Below are 17,156 nucleotides of genomic sequence, written 5' to 3'. Positions count from 1 at the left end.
ATGCTATTCTGATTTATTATAAAATATATGCCAAGACGTTTTGCTGCCTTGTATAACATTGAATAATTAGGGAACTTATAACTAATATAATTATTATTATTATTACATTAAACAATCATTTGTATATGGAGTGATTATATATTGAACTTTAAACTTGGCAGTAAAAAAAGTATATGTTTGAATGTTCATCTTCAAGTGTGCATTGACCTGAATGATTAGTAAGTAAACGTGATCTTCGTTTTTGTGCTTTTATTTTAAAGGCGTGTCTTCCAGACAGGAAGTTCTCCACTACTTACATTACAGGAGTTGTGAGAATTTCTTTTCCGGGGTAGTCATAGCACGTCACACAAATATTTTGGTTTGTGTCCCAAACCAAATTATTTGACACGAGCTGTAAACTAATTATGTATTGTGTATTTATGCAAAGCCTCCTCTATACACAAAACACTTCAAGTGCGTAAAAGTGATTTATTTCATCTATGCACGTATCAAACAAAACCAATACGTCATCTGAAACACTCTGTCCTGCATTTGACACCAGCTCACATACACAAAACACTCAAAAAGAAAGTGCTCAGACACACTCACAAATACACGTAAAAACGTTGCTGAAGCTGCATAAAAAAATCATAAATGTTTTCGATACCAAACCACACTGAATCACATGTGACATTTTTTAAAGTGGCTCAAACTGGTTAACAACTACTTGCACATATCACCTGTAAAATGCTGTTAAAACCTCTCGAGTTACCAAAATCTGCCACAGCATGAGACTTTAAATATTTAAGAGTTCAACTGTTTCATTAGATAGAACAGTAAAATGCAGTAAAAGGTATTGCATCATTTGTGTTCATATCCTGAGGCTGTGCAGTAACAGGCTAATAGAGTAAACATCCTACTATAGGACTAGTTCTGCTATAGCTACTAAAAGTCACACTTCCTCTTCTACTGCAACTACCTGAGCTAATAATACTAGTGCTGCTTCATTTATAAAAACAGGTCATATTTTCCCAATTACGACAACTACTAGCAGTGGTGGAAAAAGTACTCAGATCCTTCTCTTGAATAAAAGTAGAAATACCATAAACTAAAAATACTCCATTACAAGTAAAAGTCCTGCATTCCGAATGTTACCTCAGTAAAATTACACAAGTATTATCAGAAAAACATATTTCAAGTATCAAAAGTAAAAGCACTCATTATGCAGAATGGCTCCTTTCACAGCGTTATATTATAATAGGTTATTATATTTGTATCACTTATGAATACATGTAGGAGCATTTTATGTTTTAGTTCTTCCACATGGAGACACATTTACATAATTTGTATACTATTAGTAGTATAGTACTACACCATTTGAAATGTTTTTATATGTAAAGAGTAACTAGTAACCAAAACTGTCAGTTAAATGTAGTGGAATAAAAAGTACAACATTTATTTCTGACTGGTGTAGAAGTATAAAGTATTATAAAATGGAAGTGCTCAAGTAAAGTAGCCTACAAGTAAGTCAAAATTGCACTAAAGTAAAGTACTTGAGTTAATGTACTTAGTTACATTCCACAACGAAAGCTGTTACAATACTGACTACTACTACTCCTCCAAATACTACTTCTTCTACGCTGCAGTATGACTACTACTGCAACTTGAAACAACAAACTTGACAGGTGTAAAGACCTTTAGTGTGAAGGGCAACAGCTTCTTCCTCTCAATACGTTTTCAAAATAAAAGCCCAACAGAGAACAGTTTTCCCCTTTAAGAACACAGATCCAGCAAGAGATCTATTCCTGTTTTTTATTTTTTTGTTTTAAACTGGATGCATAGTTAGAACAAAACATTGTTTGATAAAACGAGTGTAACTTCAAAGCATGTTTTGAGTCTCAGGGCAGCGCTGAGCTGATGAAACTGACTCTGGAGTGCATCTTTCTTTCTTTCTCTCCTCAGCAAGGCATCATCTCCGAAACGCTTCTCTCTGTCCTCTACTTCCACTTGCGGGGGGAATTTAGCCAGGAGAAGCAGTACCTGGGTCGACGAGGAGCTTCGCTAGGTTTAAAACACGAGGAAGACGAGGAAGAGGAGGGTTGAGGAGGACTCCATGTCTCAGTCTCCATCTGGAGCACAGGGGGACAGCAGATTACTTTATATGAAGACTCAGTATCACATAGAAACATTCAACATAAAAACAACACTTTGTTGGTGGAGGAAGTATTCAGATCCTTTACTTAAGTAAATGTACTAATAAATGTAAAATGTACTAATACCACACTGTGAAAATACAAGTAAAAGTCCTGCATTGAAAATGTTAAATGAGTATATTAGTAGTATAAGTATAATCGGGAAGAGTATACAATTCAGAAGTTGTATACTCTTGTAGTATCATGCATTGGATATATTCAAGTAAAGTACAGATACCTCCGTTTTGTACTACAGTACAGTGCTTGAGTATCGAGAATTAACTCTATGAGGAGTTTTTGCTCCAAACTGACATTTCCACTTTGACAATGGCAGAAAAACACTTGTTGACAAAACATTATTTTCAGATACTTGAAAATATAATGCATTACACTTCACATTAAATACACAACAACATGTACAGATGCAGTCAAAAGAAGCACTTCAATGCCTATTTATGAAATTTCCACAACCATACTAACAATACTTATCACACAGCATAAAGCAGAGGGGTGTAATGAGTGATGTCAGTGTTGCTGGAGCATTAAAACATCAAGAATATACAACAACAAAAAATACAATATAGCTATAGTTTAAGGTGAGATAGTCAATATGTCATTATCATTTTTATATTTGATTTAAAATAGAAATATACTCTTTAATGACTTAATGTAACTACATATTTCTACCACAAGGTGCCAGCAGAGGCAAGAGGGAAAAGATAGATAGATAGATGTATATACATAGAATATATATATAGAATACAAATACATCATAATGTATGGAGAGGGGGTATACCTGAGCTGTGCAGCAGTGAGGATGGCTGTGTCTCCTGCTGGTGTTATCTGCAAATGAAGCAGCCGATGGAAGCCCACACCTTCTGCAGGAAGATCAGGAAGGCCAACAGGTAGAAGAGCAGAATGACAGCCTGGAGGAAGACGGAGGGATGGGCAACAGAGGGAAAGCAGTGGATGAAGGAGGAGGTAAAAGATGACATACATACAGGAGGAACGAGAGAAGTGGGCAAAGTGAGGAGATGAGAGAGAGATGGAGAGATGATGCTGCAACAAAAAGACTGTAATGTGGAGAAGCAAGGAGGAAGGAAAGAGGACTCATAACTATCCAGTGGTGCAATATAACTACTTTTAGTACTACTAGTACTTAAGTACTTAATTGAGTGTTTTCTTCTCATTTCATACTTCTACTTCAACATAATTCAGAGGGAGATATTGTACTTTTTCCTTCACTACATTTTGACATTTGTTTTATCATTTTTCATGTGAAAACATTTCACTACACATATTCTGCTTTTCCTCTGATCATTTTATTAATTTGTATTAATTTGTAATATATATATTTATATTCTAACACTGTTGGTCGGACAAAATAAGAATGGTGAAGGCAACACTTTGGGCTCTGGGTATTGTGATGGCATTTCTCACATTTTTTTGATTTTTACAAACCAAACAATCAATCAATTAATCAAGAAAATCATCAGTAGATTAATAAAAAATACATAAAATACAATTATTATTATTATTATTATTATTATTATTATTATTATTTAACACTGTTTCATAATGCTAACAAAGGTTTCTGCTGAATAAAATATTCCTTTCAGTATTTTTGCTCGTCATTGAAATGAGGTAAACTGTTTTCCCTTCAATTCCCAACATAAGAACAAGACAGAGACCGAAGTGGTGAAGCAATTTCAGCCAAGTTGCAAAAGTGACTTTGCAGAATATGAACAGCAAGACAATCCAAAAGAAGAGAGAAGAAGAAGAAGAAGAAGAAGAAGAAGAAGAAGAAGAAGAAGAAGAAGAAGAAGAAGAAGAAGAAGAAGAAGAAGAAGAAGAAGAAGAAGACAATGTGGAGATGTGGCCACAGGAGCAGGTGGGTGAAGAGTGCAATAGCCCGGTTGATGATGATGACGATGATGAAGGTAAAACCAGACGGCACTGACCTGGAGAGAGACAGGGGAGGTTATTTTCTCTCCACTTTCAGTCTTCAAGTCTTCAGGCTGCTCGCTGTTCTCTCCTTCCTCCTCTTTCTTTTCTTCAAACTCTGAACTAACGGCCTCAATCTCAGCGTCACCGTCTCCCTGTACCGAGCTATTTGTGGCCTCCACACCGTGATCTCCTGCATCCAAGCTGACATTTTGTGGTTCAGATCTATCCTCCCTGATTGATAAAGCCTCAGTTTTTTCTCTCCCTTCATCAGACCACACGCTTACTTCCTCCATCTCTTCATTCATTTTCTCAGCGTCATCCAACCCTTTATCTTTCAGCCCTGAAGCACATTTTAGATCTAAACGATCCTCATCATGTTGCTCTTTCTCTCCTGCTTCCTCTACCCTCCTATCACTGACATCAAAGTTGTGTTTGTCCACCACTGAGCTTCCTCTCTCTACCCCTGAACGAGCCTGCTGCGGTGGCACAGACGACGGACTATCAATATTATCAGACACACCGCCGCCGAGATCGAAACCGCCCTCTACGAGGATGAAGCTTTTCTCCACAGCCCCGGGTAGGCACACCCAGCCCTGCATGTCCTCCTCCGCCTCTTCCTTATCCTCCTCTTCTCCTGCTGTCGGCCTAGTTAGTCGCACATGGGGAACAGGTGTATTAGCGCTGCCCAGCTCAACAGGTACCTTCTGGGGTTGAGACTGAAGATGAGACAGAGGTTGGGCTTCTGACTGGTGTGGGAGTCGAGGGAGAGGAGAGTGTGGCTGAGAATGAAGCTCGGGGGAAAGTGGGAGCTGTTGTGGTCCAGGTGGATGTTGGTTGGGGTGAGACATGCTCTGTTCTTGGGTCTGAGTCTGTGTTACCAAACTCTGTGGAGATTGTGGTTGTATTTGGGGATCAGACACGACTTGCACTGCACGTTCAACCTCAGTCTGGATCTCGGCCCGTGAACGTGAACCCCCAGCTGGCTGTGAACTCTGGTGTGCATCACAAACCTTTGGGACTTCTGCAGGATGGAAGCTTAGCCTGCGCCAGCTGTTGGGTTCGTACCAGCTGGGGTAAAAGGGAGCATCTCCTTCTTCCTTCACCAGCTGCATTTCTTCTTCTTCATCCTGAGCATCATGTTTGTCCTCTGTCTCACTCTGTGTCGTCCAATCACCTGCATCACTTACTGTCTCACACTGATATGTGAAGGAAGACGGTTAAAAAGCCATACGGAAGATTTTCACATTTTCTTTAAAGCCCAGTATAGCAACAACTGACCTGATTTCCTAAGCCTATATTATATGTTGTAGATTGATTTTAATCCTTTTGTGCAGCTTTTGGTTTCAGTTCATTTCAATCAACATCCTGAGGTTTTAACAGACGAGAGATGTACGATCACGTCATTAACTGAACTATCAGCTGTGATTCACAGTATGAATTACTTCCAGAGGACTGGAGTTACAAATTTGATGATTTTAGACCCGACTGAAGAAATGTAAAAGTAGGACATCCATCGACAGTTATATTTGATCAAATTAATAATTTACGCACATTTTAGTTAACAGGTTCCTTTAAATGGCATAATACATAAAAGGATGAGCTGAAAGTACCTGTTGTGTGCTCATTCCCTCCTGCTCTTCACAGACGTTTCCCTCTTTAACAGGATCAGGAGCTGCACAGCGCTCTGCCGGCTTGTTTCTCTGCGCTGTTTTGTTCTTCATCAGACCAGATTCTCTGTCATGTAAGTTCGGGTCCTCGGTCTCCGGCTGCAGAACCGCCCCTGCAGGCTCCACAGAGTCCCTCACCAGACCTGGAGCTGGTGGGACTGGGGCTGATGTTGGTGCAGCTGGTTTCACTGGTGGGGAGATCAGTGTTGGGATTAGCTCTTTAACTGGTTCTACAACAGATTCTGGGTTCTGTGAGGAGATTTCCTGATGGTGTGTTGGTTCTACGATCTGGACAGAGGGCTCTTTGGGTTCTTCAGGCTCCTTTTCCACCTCTGGTTCTTCAGGAACATTTTGCACAACTGCAGAGAGAAAACAATACCTGTTGAGACTGAATGTGCTCCATTTGCATATTTAAAGTGGCAGTGTAGGATTAGTGGCATCTAGCGGCTTGGTTGCAGATTGCAACCAACTGACTAACCCTCCGCTTACTCCTCTGTATCCCAAAACTACGGTGGCCTTCAGGTTGCGTAAAAATGCAAAAGGCTTGCTCTCGTGATAGTGTTTGTTTTGTCCGTTCTGGGCTGCTGTAGAAACATGGCGGTGCAACATGGCGTACTATACGTAAAGAGGAACCGCTCCCTAAATGTACAAATAAAGTGTACTTTTACTTTGTCATGCTATTTTTGCAGTCAATATTTATGGCGCTTCAGAAGAGGACTTTCACAAAGTGGACAGAAATGTCTTTTGTTGGTGCAACTGGTGCAGCTGAAAGGTCTCCCATGCAAAATAAATGGTGTCTTATGAAGATAAAGTTTGAAAGTGGTTTCCCAGGCAGTCCCTCTTCCTACCTTTGAGGAAGTCTATGCTCTTCAGAGCCCTCTCTTGTTTGCTGAAGTTGAATATGTAGTGGCTCAAACTCTCATAACCTGGTTTCAGTGTCTCAGCTGGACAGGAGCCGGTCGCTGTTATCACTCTGAGGAGAGGCAGAGGAAAAACAAGGTATAAAGTAAAGAGTGGACGAAAGAAAAGGAAACGGAAAAGAATGAAAAAAAATCAAACAAATGATTTACTTCAGAAAAGAAAGAGCTGTATCAAAACCATCCAGTAGGCAACAAAACACAACAAATCTCGTCACAATACTCACTTTGTGATCAGCTCTCTTGAATTCTGAAGGGAGGAAATGAGAAAATGATAAGGAGTTATTTTAGAGACATTTATTATGTCTATTATCTTGCAGTTATTATTATCTACATGCACGCACACACACACACACACACACACACACACACACACACACACACACACACACACACACACACACACACACACACACACACACACACACACACACACACACACACACACACACACACACACACACACACACACACACACACACACACACCTGAACAAAAGCAGCCATGTCCGGCTCCTCCATGCTGCTCACTGCTCTCTCCACCAGTTTGCTGTTGGCTTCCATGCTCTCTCCATAGCATCGCACCGACGCCTGGGCGTGGCCTATCTTCTCTTCCTGCTCAGAGCTGATACGCTGCGTCATCACCTTCAGCAGGATGATGATGATGATGATGATGATGATGATGATGATGATGAAGACAATAATAAACCACTACAACTATGAGAGCTGTTACTGCTGCTATGACTTTTACTGCTGACATAGACCTTGAATATACACAATGTACTGACATGTATTTCATATATTAACATTACAATTTGCAAAATACTCTGGGAGAAAAACAACAATATTATAAAGTCAAATATATGAGGAGTCCATTCATATGTTGACATGTAGTGTTTATTCAGATCTGCTACTGCTATCAGTATTATGACATCAGTATTATATCAGTAATATTCCTGCTACGACTGTCTATGTCCATTAAAATAGCACTCATCAACAGTGGTGGAAGACCTTTTTCTTTAGTAAAAATAGATAAAGTATATTCAATTCAATTCAGTTATGTAAAATGGCTCCTCTTCAAGTGTTGCATTACTATAGAATATTATATTATTCTGTTTTAACCACTAATGAATTTAAGTAAGAGCAGTCAGATAAATGTACTCCAAAAATAGAATATTTCCCTCAGAGAAATACAGTAAATGTGATAATAATAATAAATGTGTAAAACGTGCTGAGAACAGGAAAACATCTGACCTTTTGTCTCTCCTTCAGGATCGAAAACACACGATTGAACGTCTCGCACACACTTTGTTTCTGAGTCTTACAGTTCTCCTGCAGAGAGAGGAATGAAGGTGAGTGCACACAAACAAAATGCAAGCTTTTCTGTTCAGTGTTTTCACACTTTACTAGAACTAGAAACAGAATGTATGAGACTGTAAAATGAGTAAGCATATTTAAAAAACTGGTATAACTACATACAGGCAGTAAATAGTGTATGGGCTAGCCTTTACATACACACACACACACACACACACACACACACACACACACACACACACACACAGAACGATACCTCCTGTCGTAGAGATGACACTTATTTAATTTGAGATTAATTAAATGCTAAAACCTGCAGATTCGCTATTTTTTACTTTGCATTAACAAGAGGAATAGTGCATTTGTTGGGGACAATTTTCAGTGGGAGAATAATCCACATGGACGGACACACACACACACACAACACACCTCTATGTTTTTGCAAGTCTCCTCCAGCTCATTGATGAATGTCTTGACTTTGTCGTTGACTGCCACCAAAGAACTGACTCCTTCACTCAGCTCATCCTGAGAAACAAAAGGACATTAAGTTGTTAATTAGACTTATGATTATTAGTTATTTGCAGTCTTTAGTAATCTAATAAGTCTGTAATTACCTAGGCCAAATGAAGATGCTAGGTTTTACATAAGAACCCAAACAGATCATTAACACGATACTTTTGAGACGTTAACCGGGGTGAGCTGTGTCATTAAACCGCTCCTTTAATTAGAATGTTTATCTAATTAAGAGAATAAAATAGGAATTAACTATTAAGTCCTTGAGTTAAGATTTAAATATTTTAACTTCTCTCTTGTTCATTCATTCACTGGTTACTCTTCAGTGATGATGAGAGATGTTGAATCACCACTAAGAGGTGAAGTGTTGCAGCTGTAGTATTCAGATCCTTTACTGAAGTAAAAGTACTTATACCACACTGTGAAAATACTCCGCTACAAGTAAATGTACTGCATTCAAAACTTCACTAAATCAAAAGTGAAACAATCTTTGAAGGTCGCCAGAAAACAACGTTACAACAAACACAAAGTCAATGTTGACTTTTGGTTCCACAGACAGAGACAGAGGTCTCCTGGGTGAAAGTCCTGTGTTTGCTTGAACCATCCCACCAGCCCTTTGTGGACTTTCTTCCTTGTTATAATTGTCACTATACCTAACTTAATACTGAACGCAATTTCGGCTGTGAATTTGAAAGTGGAGATTGATTTAAAAAGCATTAACACAACTACCATGTTCAGACCAGTAACATTACTTTGACAAAAATGTAAAGAACAGCCTCGGCTACTATCTCTGCATGTAGATTTTCATAGAAGGAATAGCAGAAGGATAGATGTAGATAGAATAGACGTAGTATGTATAAAGCTTTCAAAACATGAAAACCGTTATAGAAGAATGTTATATACCTTCTTCTTCTGATAGATGTCTGTCAGAGGAGCCACCTGACAGGACTGATGAGCCCCGAACACTTTACAGAGAGAACATGTAGGAACCTGACAGGTGAGACAGTAAATGTTCACCTTCTCACCCTCATGGTCTGAACATGTCAGCTGACCAGGAAGTGGAGGAGGAGAGACGGGGCTGGAGAGAGAGAGAGAGAGAGAGAGAGAGAGAGAGAGAGAGAGAGAGAGAGAGAGAAAGAAACACCACGTCTTCAAACACCTGTATTTATGTTATAGAGGTATATTCTTTATCGTAATTCTCTTATAGTCGTCTCTTTTCACCTTGCAGCTTTGCTGTTGTTGCTGACTTCCTGTTTGTAGACGTCGATGATGTTCTCCACCAGCAGGTTTCGTTGCAGGCTGTAGACTCCGTGGCGATCCAGCACAACTTCATGTCTGCAGGACGGACAGTGGAAACGGCCGCTGTTCACCTGCATGGTGGTACGAGCCTGGAACAAGGAGGGCTGCACAGAAATAAACAACGTCAGGATGTTGTAATTATTCATTCAACCCTCCTCGACTGCTTGTCAACACCCAACAGTTGGAGTATGTTGTCTTACAGCACAGCCGCATGCTGGGATTTCAATAATGAGCAGCAGTTTTAGTCTCAGTCTCCCAAATGTCTCCCTGGGTGAAGTCAGAGCTGGTTCAGGACGGGTTACTGGGTAAAAACAAAATCCCCTGTTCACCATCCAGCATGAAAACACAGTGCGGCTCAGAGGGCTGCACACACACACACACACACACACACACACACACACACACACACACACACACACACACACACACACACACAAACACACACACACACACACACACACACACACACAACACTCATAGAGTACCTTATGTTTACTCTCCTTGTCTCTACATCAGTCATTAGCAAAGTCTTTTGGGCCGCAGGAGATTTAAAATATATTAATAAATAATAACAAAGATATATGAATAGAATAGAAGCAGCAGACACTGAGCATCATGATCATCCCATTGAAGTCGTATTTGCTTCCTTTTGATGATGTTTTATTTGCTGTGTATTTGGTCTCTATCAACCCCTGAGAGAATTATCTGTCTCTTTAGCTGCTCAATACTTTGCTATGTTCACCAGCTAGTCTCTGACTGTGTCTGCTGTTTAGTCTCAGTAAGTGAACAGCTGACATGAGGTTGATGAGAGCTGGAGAGACGGAACCAAAAAGTAAGTTTCAGTTTACAGCAGTTTACTGACAAAAAGACAGAAATATGGGTCGATGGTTCAACAGTTAAAGACGGAAACAAAAAACAAGAGATCCCAAGAGAAAACTGAGCCAAAGTGGAAACCAATTAGGGAATTGAGATTTAGGGGGAAGACCGATAGACGAGTGAAGAAAAGGACAGATGAGCAGAAAGGCGGCGGGAAGGTTAGAGGTGTAACGCGTCCTGAAATAGTGACCTTTTAGAGGCTTCAGCTGCTGCTGGGCCCGGCGGAGGGATCAGCTGGTCGAGAGACAAACACTGAGCACTCAGAGAGAGAGAGAGATGGTTTACAATGTGTTTACGGCCGGCTAGAATTTATATCGGTTTCTATATTGACACAATGTCACAATCAAAGAAAATAATCAAAATCTTCATAGAAACTCCTTAAACCAGTTCTGTTGTATAATCCATTTTCCAAGTCTTTACAAAATATCCCAAAATAGTCTGTTTTAGAAGGGTTTCTGCAGGGTTCCAATGAGTTACATTTCAGACTGATTGAAACCTTTATAATACCCCATAGAATGCATGTTAATACCTGATTCACAATCACACTGACCATGAAAGTATGGGACATTTTAAAATTACATTTAACATAAAACATTTATTTTAGGCTATTTTATGTACATAACACATCTTCTTTCAGACTAGTGGAAAAAAACCCTCCAAAATACACATTCAGGTGATTATTTTACCACACTTTGTCTAATCGCGTCTGTAGATTTCTCCTGAATTCATGAAAAGTTAGAATTAGATAACGCTGTATTTGCATATTTAAGCATAACATTTCATCAATCTTTTGCAAAACAAAAAGGATTGTCTTAAAGTAATGAATTAATATTATGTTCCATTTCTGCCACTAGATCCCCTAAAATGCTGCACTACGGTCCTTTAAAGTCAGTTGTTTTCTCTCGTACTCTGAGCCAGAAATGTCCACTTCAGTAGCACTTACATACACCAAACTTTACAGTTTCATTCAATCTGAAGTTTTGTTTTTGTTCATATATCATTCATATCCTGATTTATCGATCATTTCATTCGCAGAAACATGGGGAAATTAAATTAAATGTATGGCTGTTGACAATATTTCCTGCTTTATGAACAATACAAAGAGAAAATGTTCTCAGTAAAAGTGTTTTGACTATAATATGTCGACAAAGTGAAAAAAAATGTTTTTGAACCTGGCTTTATCCAATGTTAGGATTTCTGTTTTGGAAATGTATGCAAACAAGCACATAATTATATTTGCCTCATTTGCAGACAATTTCAGAAAACCTAAAATATGAAAATGAATTGCTTTAATGTAAGTTGTCAGCTGGGGACGTTTTATGGTGAGATCTAAAAATGTTACCCTATTCACCTGCGGTGTCCGACTTTAAAAATGATCCGATTTTTTCCCCCAGTACATAACAATAATCCCTAATAATATTAAAAGTTGTGGAAAGTGGGAAGATGAGCTGTTAGAAGACGCTGTTGATGGCAGGCTGAGCTGTGCTGTATGTGCTCAGGTGATGGGGAGGTTTAGGTGATATCTTAATCTTTCGGTTGCATGTATCAGTGTGAAGGCGTGTGTGTGTGTGTTTGTTTTTTGCAGGACAGACTTCTCAGAGTCAAACAGGAGCATGTCAGTAAGGGAGGAGTATACAGTATTACGTTTCCGTCTCACATACCACACACATAAAACACGCATGAAGAAATGTGTACATGCAAGTTAACACACATGTAAAGTGTGCTTGGGTGTGTATGTGACTCCTACTGGGAAATAGTAATAAAACTACCGACGTCAGGTATTATAAATAGTGCAGGACATCAAGATCTAAATCGTTATTCTAAGAAGACTCTTCAATGAGATTCTGGTGATACAAGAAGAAAAGCCATGCGCACATGTTGTATTCAGATTATATGATAATAATGATAAACCATAAGCACGATGCCACACTTTATTTTTCTTTCCACTGTAGTGGAAGACAGGCTCTTGTTTTTGCTATCATCATGCTAGTGGTGTGGCTCTATGGGTGGTAATGTTGTTGTCATCTCAGTCTGTTGGTCTACCACTCTGGTCCAGACTCCCATGAAATAGTCTGAAGATGTTCATGGTCCTCAGAGGATGAATGTATCTGATTTTGATGATCCTCTGACTTTTCCTCTAGAGCCATCATGAGATTGACATTTTTGTTTTATAGTGAAATGTCTCAACAACTGTTGGATGGATTTCCATTAACCGGGTTCACGCATTGTGACACCATCATGAGGTCAAAATGTTTGGCCAATACTTTGCTTTGCTTGCTAAACAAGGGAATGACTCGTGTTCTTGTTTACAAGTGTTACAAGACAGGACGGGCCTGGTTAGCAGACTCATTTCAGTCGATGTTTCTGCAAAACAATATAGAGACATCTCTGACATAACGTCAACACATTATTCACATTCTGTGGATAATGTTAGTATATTCTTTTATTGTTTTAAACCAAAAACTATGGCTAGATCTTACACATTGCACCTTTAAGTAGAGTTCTTGAGTACATAAACTTAGTAATATTCTTAGTTACCCACCGCTGCTGCAAAATGGATCTCAACATGTTAGCACAATAGCAGTAAATATTAGGGGTGGGGAAAAAAATTGATACAGCATAGTATCGCGATATTTTGCGTGGCGATATTGTATCGATACACGGAAGCCAAGTATCGATCTTTTATTCTATAAACTATAAACTTTTTGGTACTAGAAAAATAAAATCAATTGCTTTTTCAGTCCACTAGATGGTGCTGAGTTGTTTTCTGGTGAGGTCAGAAGAGGTCATGGGTCAGTGAGATTGGTAGGAAGTTGGTCAAAACAAAGAGAGACATCGATCGGAGAAAGAAATCAGAAATGCGCCGTCCGCGTTTGAATCAGACGTCTGGACTTATTTGGATTTTTATTTAACAAGGAAGGCCGTCGCGGCGTTTTTAAATAACTATGTAATGACACCAATTTGTACTTGCTTTCTCAATGGAGCTCGGATCGATCGGTGCTATTCTATGCTAACATTGTAGCAGCTCCATCAACACTCAACATAACGTCATCTTGACGTAAATACAGCAGCGTCTTTTCATTGTTTGCACCATATGGTGCATGTGCCTGGCTGCATGTGAAGTGTTTCGCTCACCCGCTCAATCTGGCCTCACAACAGGCGTTAAATCTGCCAACAACAGCCAGACTCATGGGGAGAGTGCAGCGCATAACTGGCTCTCTGCCCTCGACGTCCACGCATCGCAAGTTATACCAGTTATATAACTCTTATATCGTACTTATAGAAGTTATAGACACGTTTGCATTCAGTTAAGTTTGTCAGGTGCATGCAACATTTATGACAGTGTTGGTCAGTCTGTCTGCTTGACAATCCCATTTTGCTGCAATAAAAATGATTGAAGTGAGATGAACAGACTGAAAACTTTATCTTATTAGATAAAACCTTTTTTACACAGTTTTCCTTTGGGGACATCATTTGCAGTTGAAAAAAGGTAATAAATCGCAATATATGTTATCGCAATACTCAGCATATCGCAGTACCGTGATAATATCACAGTATCGTGATAATATCGCAATATCGTGATAATATCGTATTGTGACCTAAGTATCGTGATAATATCGTATCGCGGGATCTCTCGCGATTCCCACCCCTAGTAAATATAGCTCACGGCAGGGGATTTTCATGTACATGAGCGAACCAGTTATACATCCACACATCCCATTTTAGACACCGATAATCCACTGAACCCAAACACACACACACACAAATCTGACACAGGCTTTGTTTGAGTATGTGTGTGTGAGTGTTGTGAACAATGCTGTGCCATAGGTATGTGATAAAAGATAAGTGTGTTCCAGCACATACATGTACAGAGCTGTGTGGACATACAGGGATTGTATATACAGAAACAATAGTACAAACATGTATATATATATATATATATATATATATATATATACATACACACACACAACTGCCGTCTCACAGACCTGGTACAGGTCATTGGCACACTTCCTGCAGAGGTTGTGCTGGCAGGGCAGGATGACCACCGGTTTGCTGAAGAGCTCCAGACAGATGGGACAGATCAGCTGTTTCTCCAGCGTTGCCAGCGCCGCCTCACCCTCTGCTCCCCCGCCGCCCTGCAGGAAGCTCAGCTCCGCCGGCAGAGACATGGCTGCTCCGCCGAACTTCAGCTCCTCCTGTCGGCACCAGAACTGAGTGAATGAACGCACTGTTCTGCTGCTGTCAGCCAGCAAGTCTGTTAGTTTGTGAGGGACTGCACTGGTGACAATTATTATAAATATGTATAAACTTCAGTCAGTGCTGACTATAGTGACTAAAACATACATTAAGTTTCTCCCAGGCAGACAATTGTTTTGGTTAATTTCTATGAAATAGTTTGAGGTATGTAGATTAGTCATTGGAGTTACCAAATTCACAATATTGTTTTCACAATGTTCACATTTGCTTGTCCTTTACATTCAGTTTCCATATTTAGCTTTAAGTAGCTTTAAGTTGGGAAAAATCCTCTTTTTCCACACTGTCTGACAGTAACAAGTATATATTCTGTATCACCTTGTTTGATACTTTCCATAAAAGCTATGCCTGTAAGAGTAAGCGCATGAATAAATCTAAAATGTTGTCCCTGACTTTAAGTTTTTCTTAAAAGGCAAGGGAAATGCAATAAAATAGACAGTCAACACAAGAAAACAGGACAAATTTAAAGAGAGAAACAAAACACAACAGCATTGACATTCCAGTCAAAGCTGAAACAAAACAACCTGTTCACTCACCTTCCTCTCCATCTGATGACGGTCGCTGTGTTCGGGCTGTTGACAGTTAGTTTCTCTTTGTCAATACAAAGTTGGAGGCAGTTGGCGTTCCTCCTTTGGTGTCTGGCCTTTCTGCTTGTCTTAAGAGTCAATCACGTAATAATTTTGTTGAGATGTATTTGTGTCTCAATGAAATCCAGTTCTCTGTTATAGTATCCAAAATCACAGCAGAGTTGAGATCCTACAGTGAGCAAAGCATCAACAGAAAGAGTCCTGCTGGACGAGCAGGAAGGCTGAACTTTATCTCCTTGCAGGTCTTCAGGGCAAGTATTTTCCACGTTTGTCAATATGTTTTGGATGTTTACATGCACAGAGAGCACCGGATACAGTTTCATTTACTCTGGAACTTCATGGTTGGGTAAGTGTTGCATGAAGCTGCTGCTCGTACAGACAACAGAGTGCAACGTTGTCTGTCTCAGTTTCTGGAAATCCCCAACGCACTCACTCAGACAGTTTGAGTTCAGTCAGGCTTTCGTTGCCTTGGTGAAACTTTTCATGTCCAGTTATGTAGCCAGAAAAATCACAGACGTTGTCACACAAAAAACATATTTGAAAGCTGAGGTCAAGAAAAGTATGTTAATCCGAGGAGAGAAACGAAGCAGCAGTCAGTTTGTGATCTCTCCCGTTCAGCTCCTGTGACACCGAACGCTGACACAAAATCTGCCTGGTCATGGAAAGGGAGTCTCTCTACCTTTTCACCTTCTAGAACCTCTTCCTTGCTCGTCCTCCTCTTCCTCACACAACCTCTCTCTCGCTCGTCCAACACTCACTCCATTCCTCTTTTTATCCACACAAGTAGCGACTGCTGTGATTGTTTGTTTGCAGCTTCCTCACCATCCACTGCGATGTGCCAGTCGGTGTGAGAGGACTGATTTGAGTTGGGTGGGGGAGTCAGGTTTCAGCCCAGTGCCTCTGAAATAATCCCAACACACACACACACACACACACCACACACACACACCATATCAGGCAGTGGCTGGTATGTGGACGCATTAAGACCATGCTAGGCTGTCCTCTTTCTACTGTTACACACACTCAAGGTCCTCTTAAAGGTGCTAACTGTAGCCTTTTAATTATAATAATGATTACCACATTAATCTTGAGACACTTTTATGAATACAAACTAACGGGACCACTGCAGAAAAGTCAGTCAACCTCTACGTGTAGCAAGCATTCCTAAACACGATATAATCATTTAATAAATGGCTTATAACATACATACATAATATATTTTTAGGTATTATAGCCAGTATTTTCTACTTTGAATATAATTATTTTTGATCATTTTAAGTGTTTTACTAAATTGTCATTCATTCACTGTTTATATAGCAGCCATTTACTGTAGTTTATGCTCATATACGGTTTGTGATGTGTAGAATTCTTTGGATATTATGGTATCTACAGGGAATTGTAGCTGGGATAGTTGGCCAGGAATGTGGCGTTTTTAAATGTTCCTTATAGTAACTAATAATTATTTAGTTTAAATGTTTTACTTTATTTGGAATCGCTTATCACATCAATTTATTTCACAATATGATTATTGTGACTTTCTACCGATGAAAAATGAGACTTCACTTCATCCTATAATATGCCTTGCGCGGCAGCTATCTCTGCTCACTTC

At 39.6% G+C, this 17,156-nt stretch overlaps 1 protein-coding gene across 3 annotated transcripts; it reads right to left on the bottom strand.

Annotated features, from left to right (window-relative positions):
* Positions 1-454: 454 nt before the first annotated feature.
* trim101 (tripartite motif containing 101) lies at positions 455-16,381 on the bottom strand. Of its 3 annotated transcripts, none has more exons than XM_079173985.1 (12): positions 15,497-16,381; positions 14,693-14,902; positions 9,750-9,931; positions 9,432-9,606; positions 8,445-8,540; positions 7,956-8,033; positions 7,191-7,346; positions 6,930-6,952; positions 6,634-6,758; positions 5,729-6,144; positions 2,968-3,097; positions 455-2,108 (listed from the first exon to the last, which is right to left on the bottom strand). In XM_079173985.1, exons 1-11 carry the CDS (start codon positions 15,506-15,508, stop codon positions 3,011-3,013), a joined length of 1,560 nt encoding a protein of 519 aa, XP_079030111.1. In that variant the 5' UTR covers positions 15,509-16,381; the 3' UTR covers positions 455-2,108; positions 2,968-3,010. The 3 variants fall into 3 exon arrangements, 1 of the variants encoding a protein (XP_079030111.1); XR_013767395.1 differs by having other exon boundaries at positions 2,089-2,108; positions 2,968-4,132; XR_013767396.1 differs by lacking the exon at positions 455-2,108 and having other exon boundaries at positions 2,973-3,097; positions 4,133-6,144.
* Between the last annotated feature and the right edge of the window lie 775 nt (positions 16,382-17,156).

The sequence above is a fragment of the Pholis gunnellus genome (assembly GCF_910591455.1).
Source record: "Pholis gunnellus genome assembly, chromosome: 2".
Classification (NCBI taxonomy): Eukaryota; Metazoa; Chordata; class Actinopteri; order Perciformes; family Pholidae; genus Pholis; species Pholis gunnellus.
Note: the sequence above shows the minus strand (reverse complement) of the source record. Positions and strands in the feature narration are given on the sequence as shown.

Excerpts from the sequence above, each read along its gene's own strand:
- trim101 (XM_079173985.1), bottom strand. Across the intron at positions 6,953-7,190 it reads ACATGGCTGCTTTTGTTCAG|AATTCAAGAGAGCTGATCAC; the intron begins GTGTGTGTGTGT and ends TCCTCCCTTCAG. Across the intron at positions 3,098-5,728 it reads AGGGAATGAGCACACAACAG|GCTGTCATTCTGCTCTTCTA; the intron begins GTACTTTCAGCT and ends GTCTTCCTCCAG.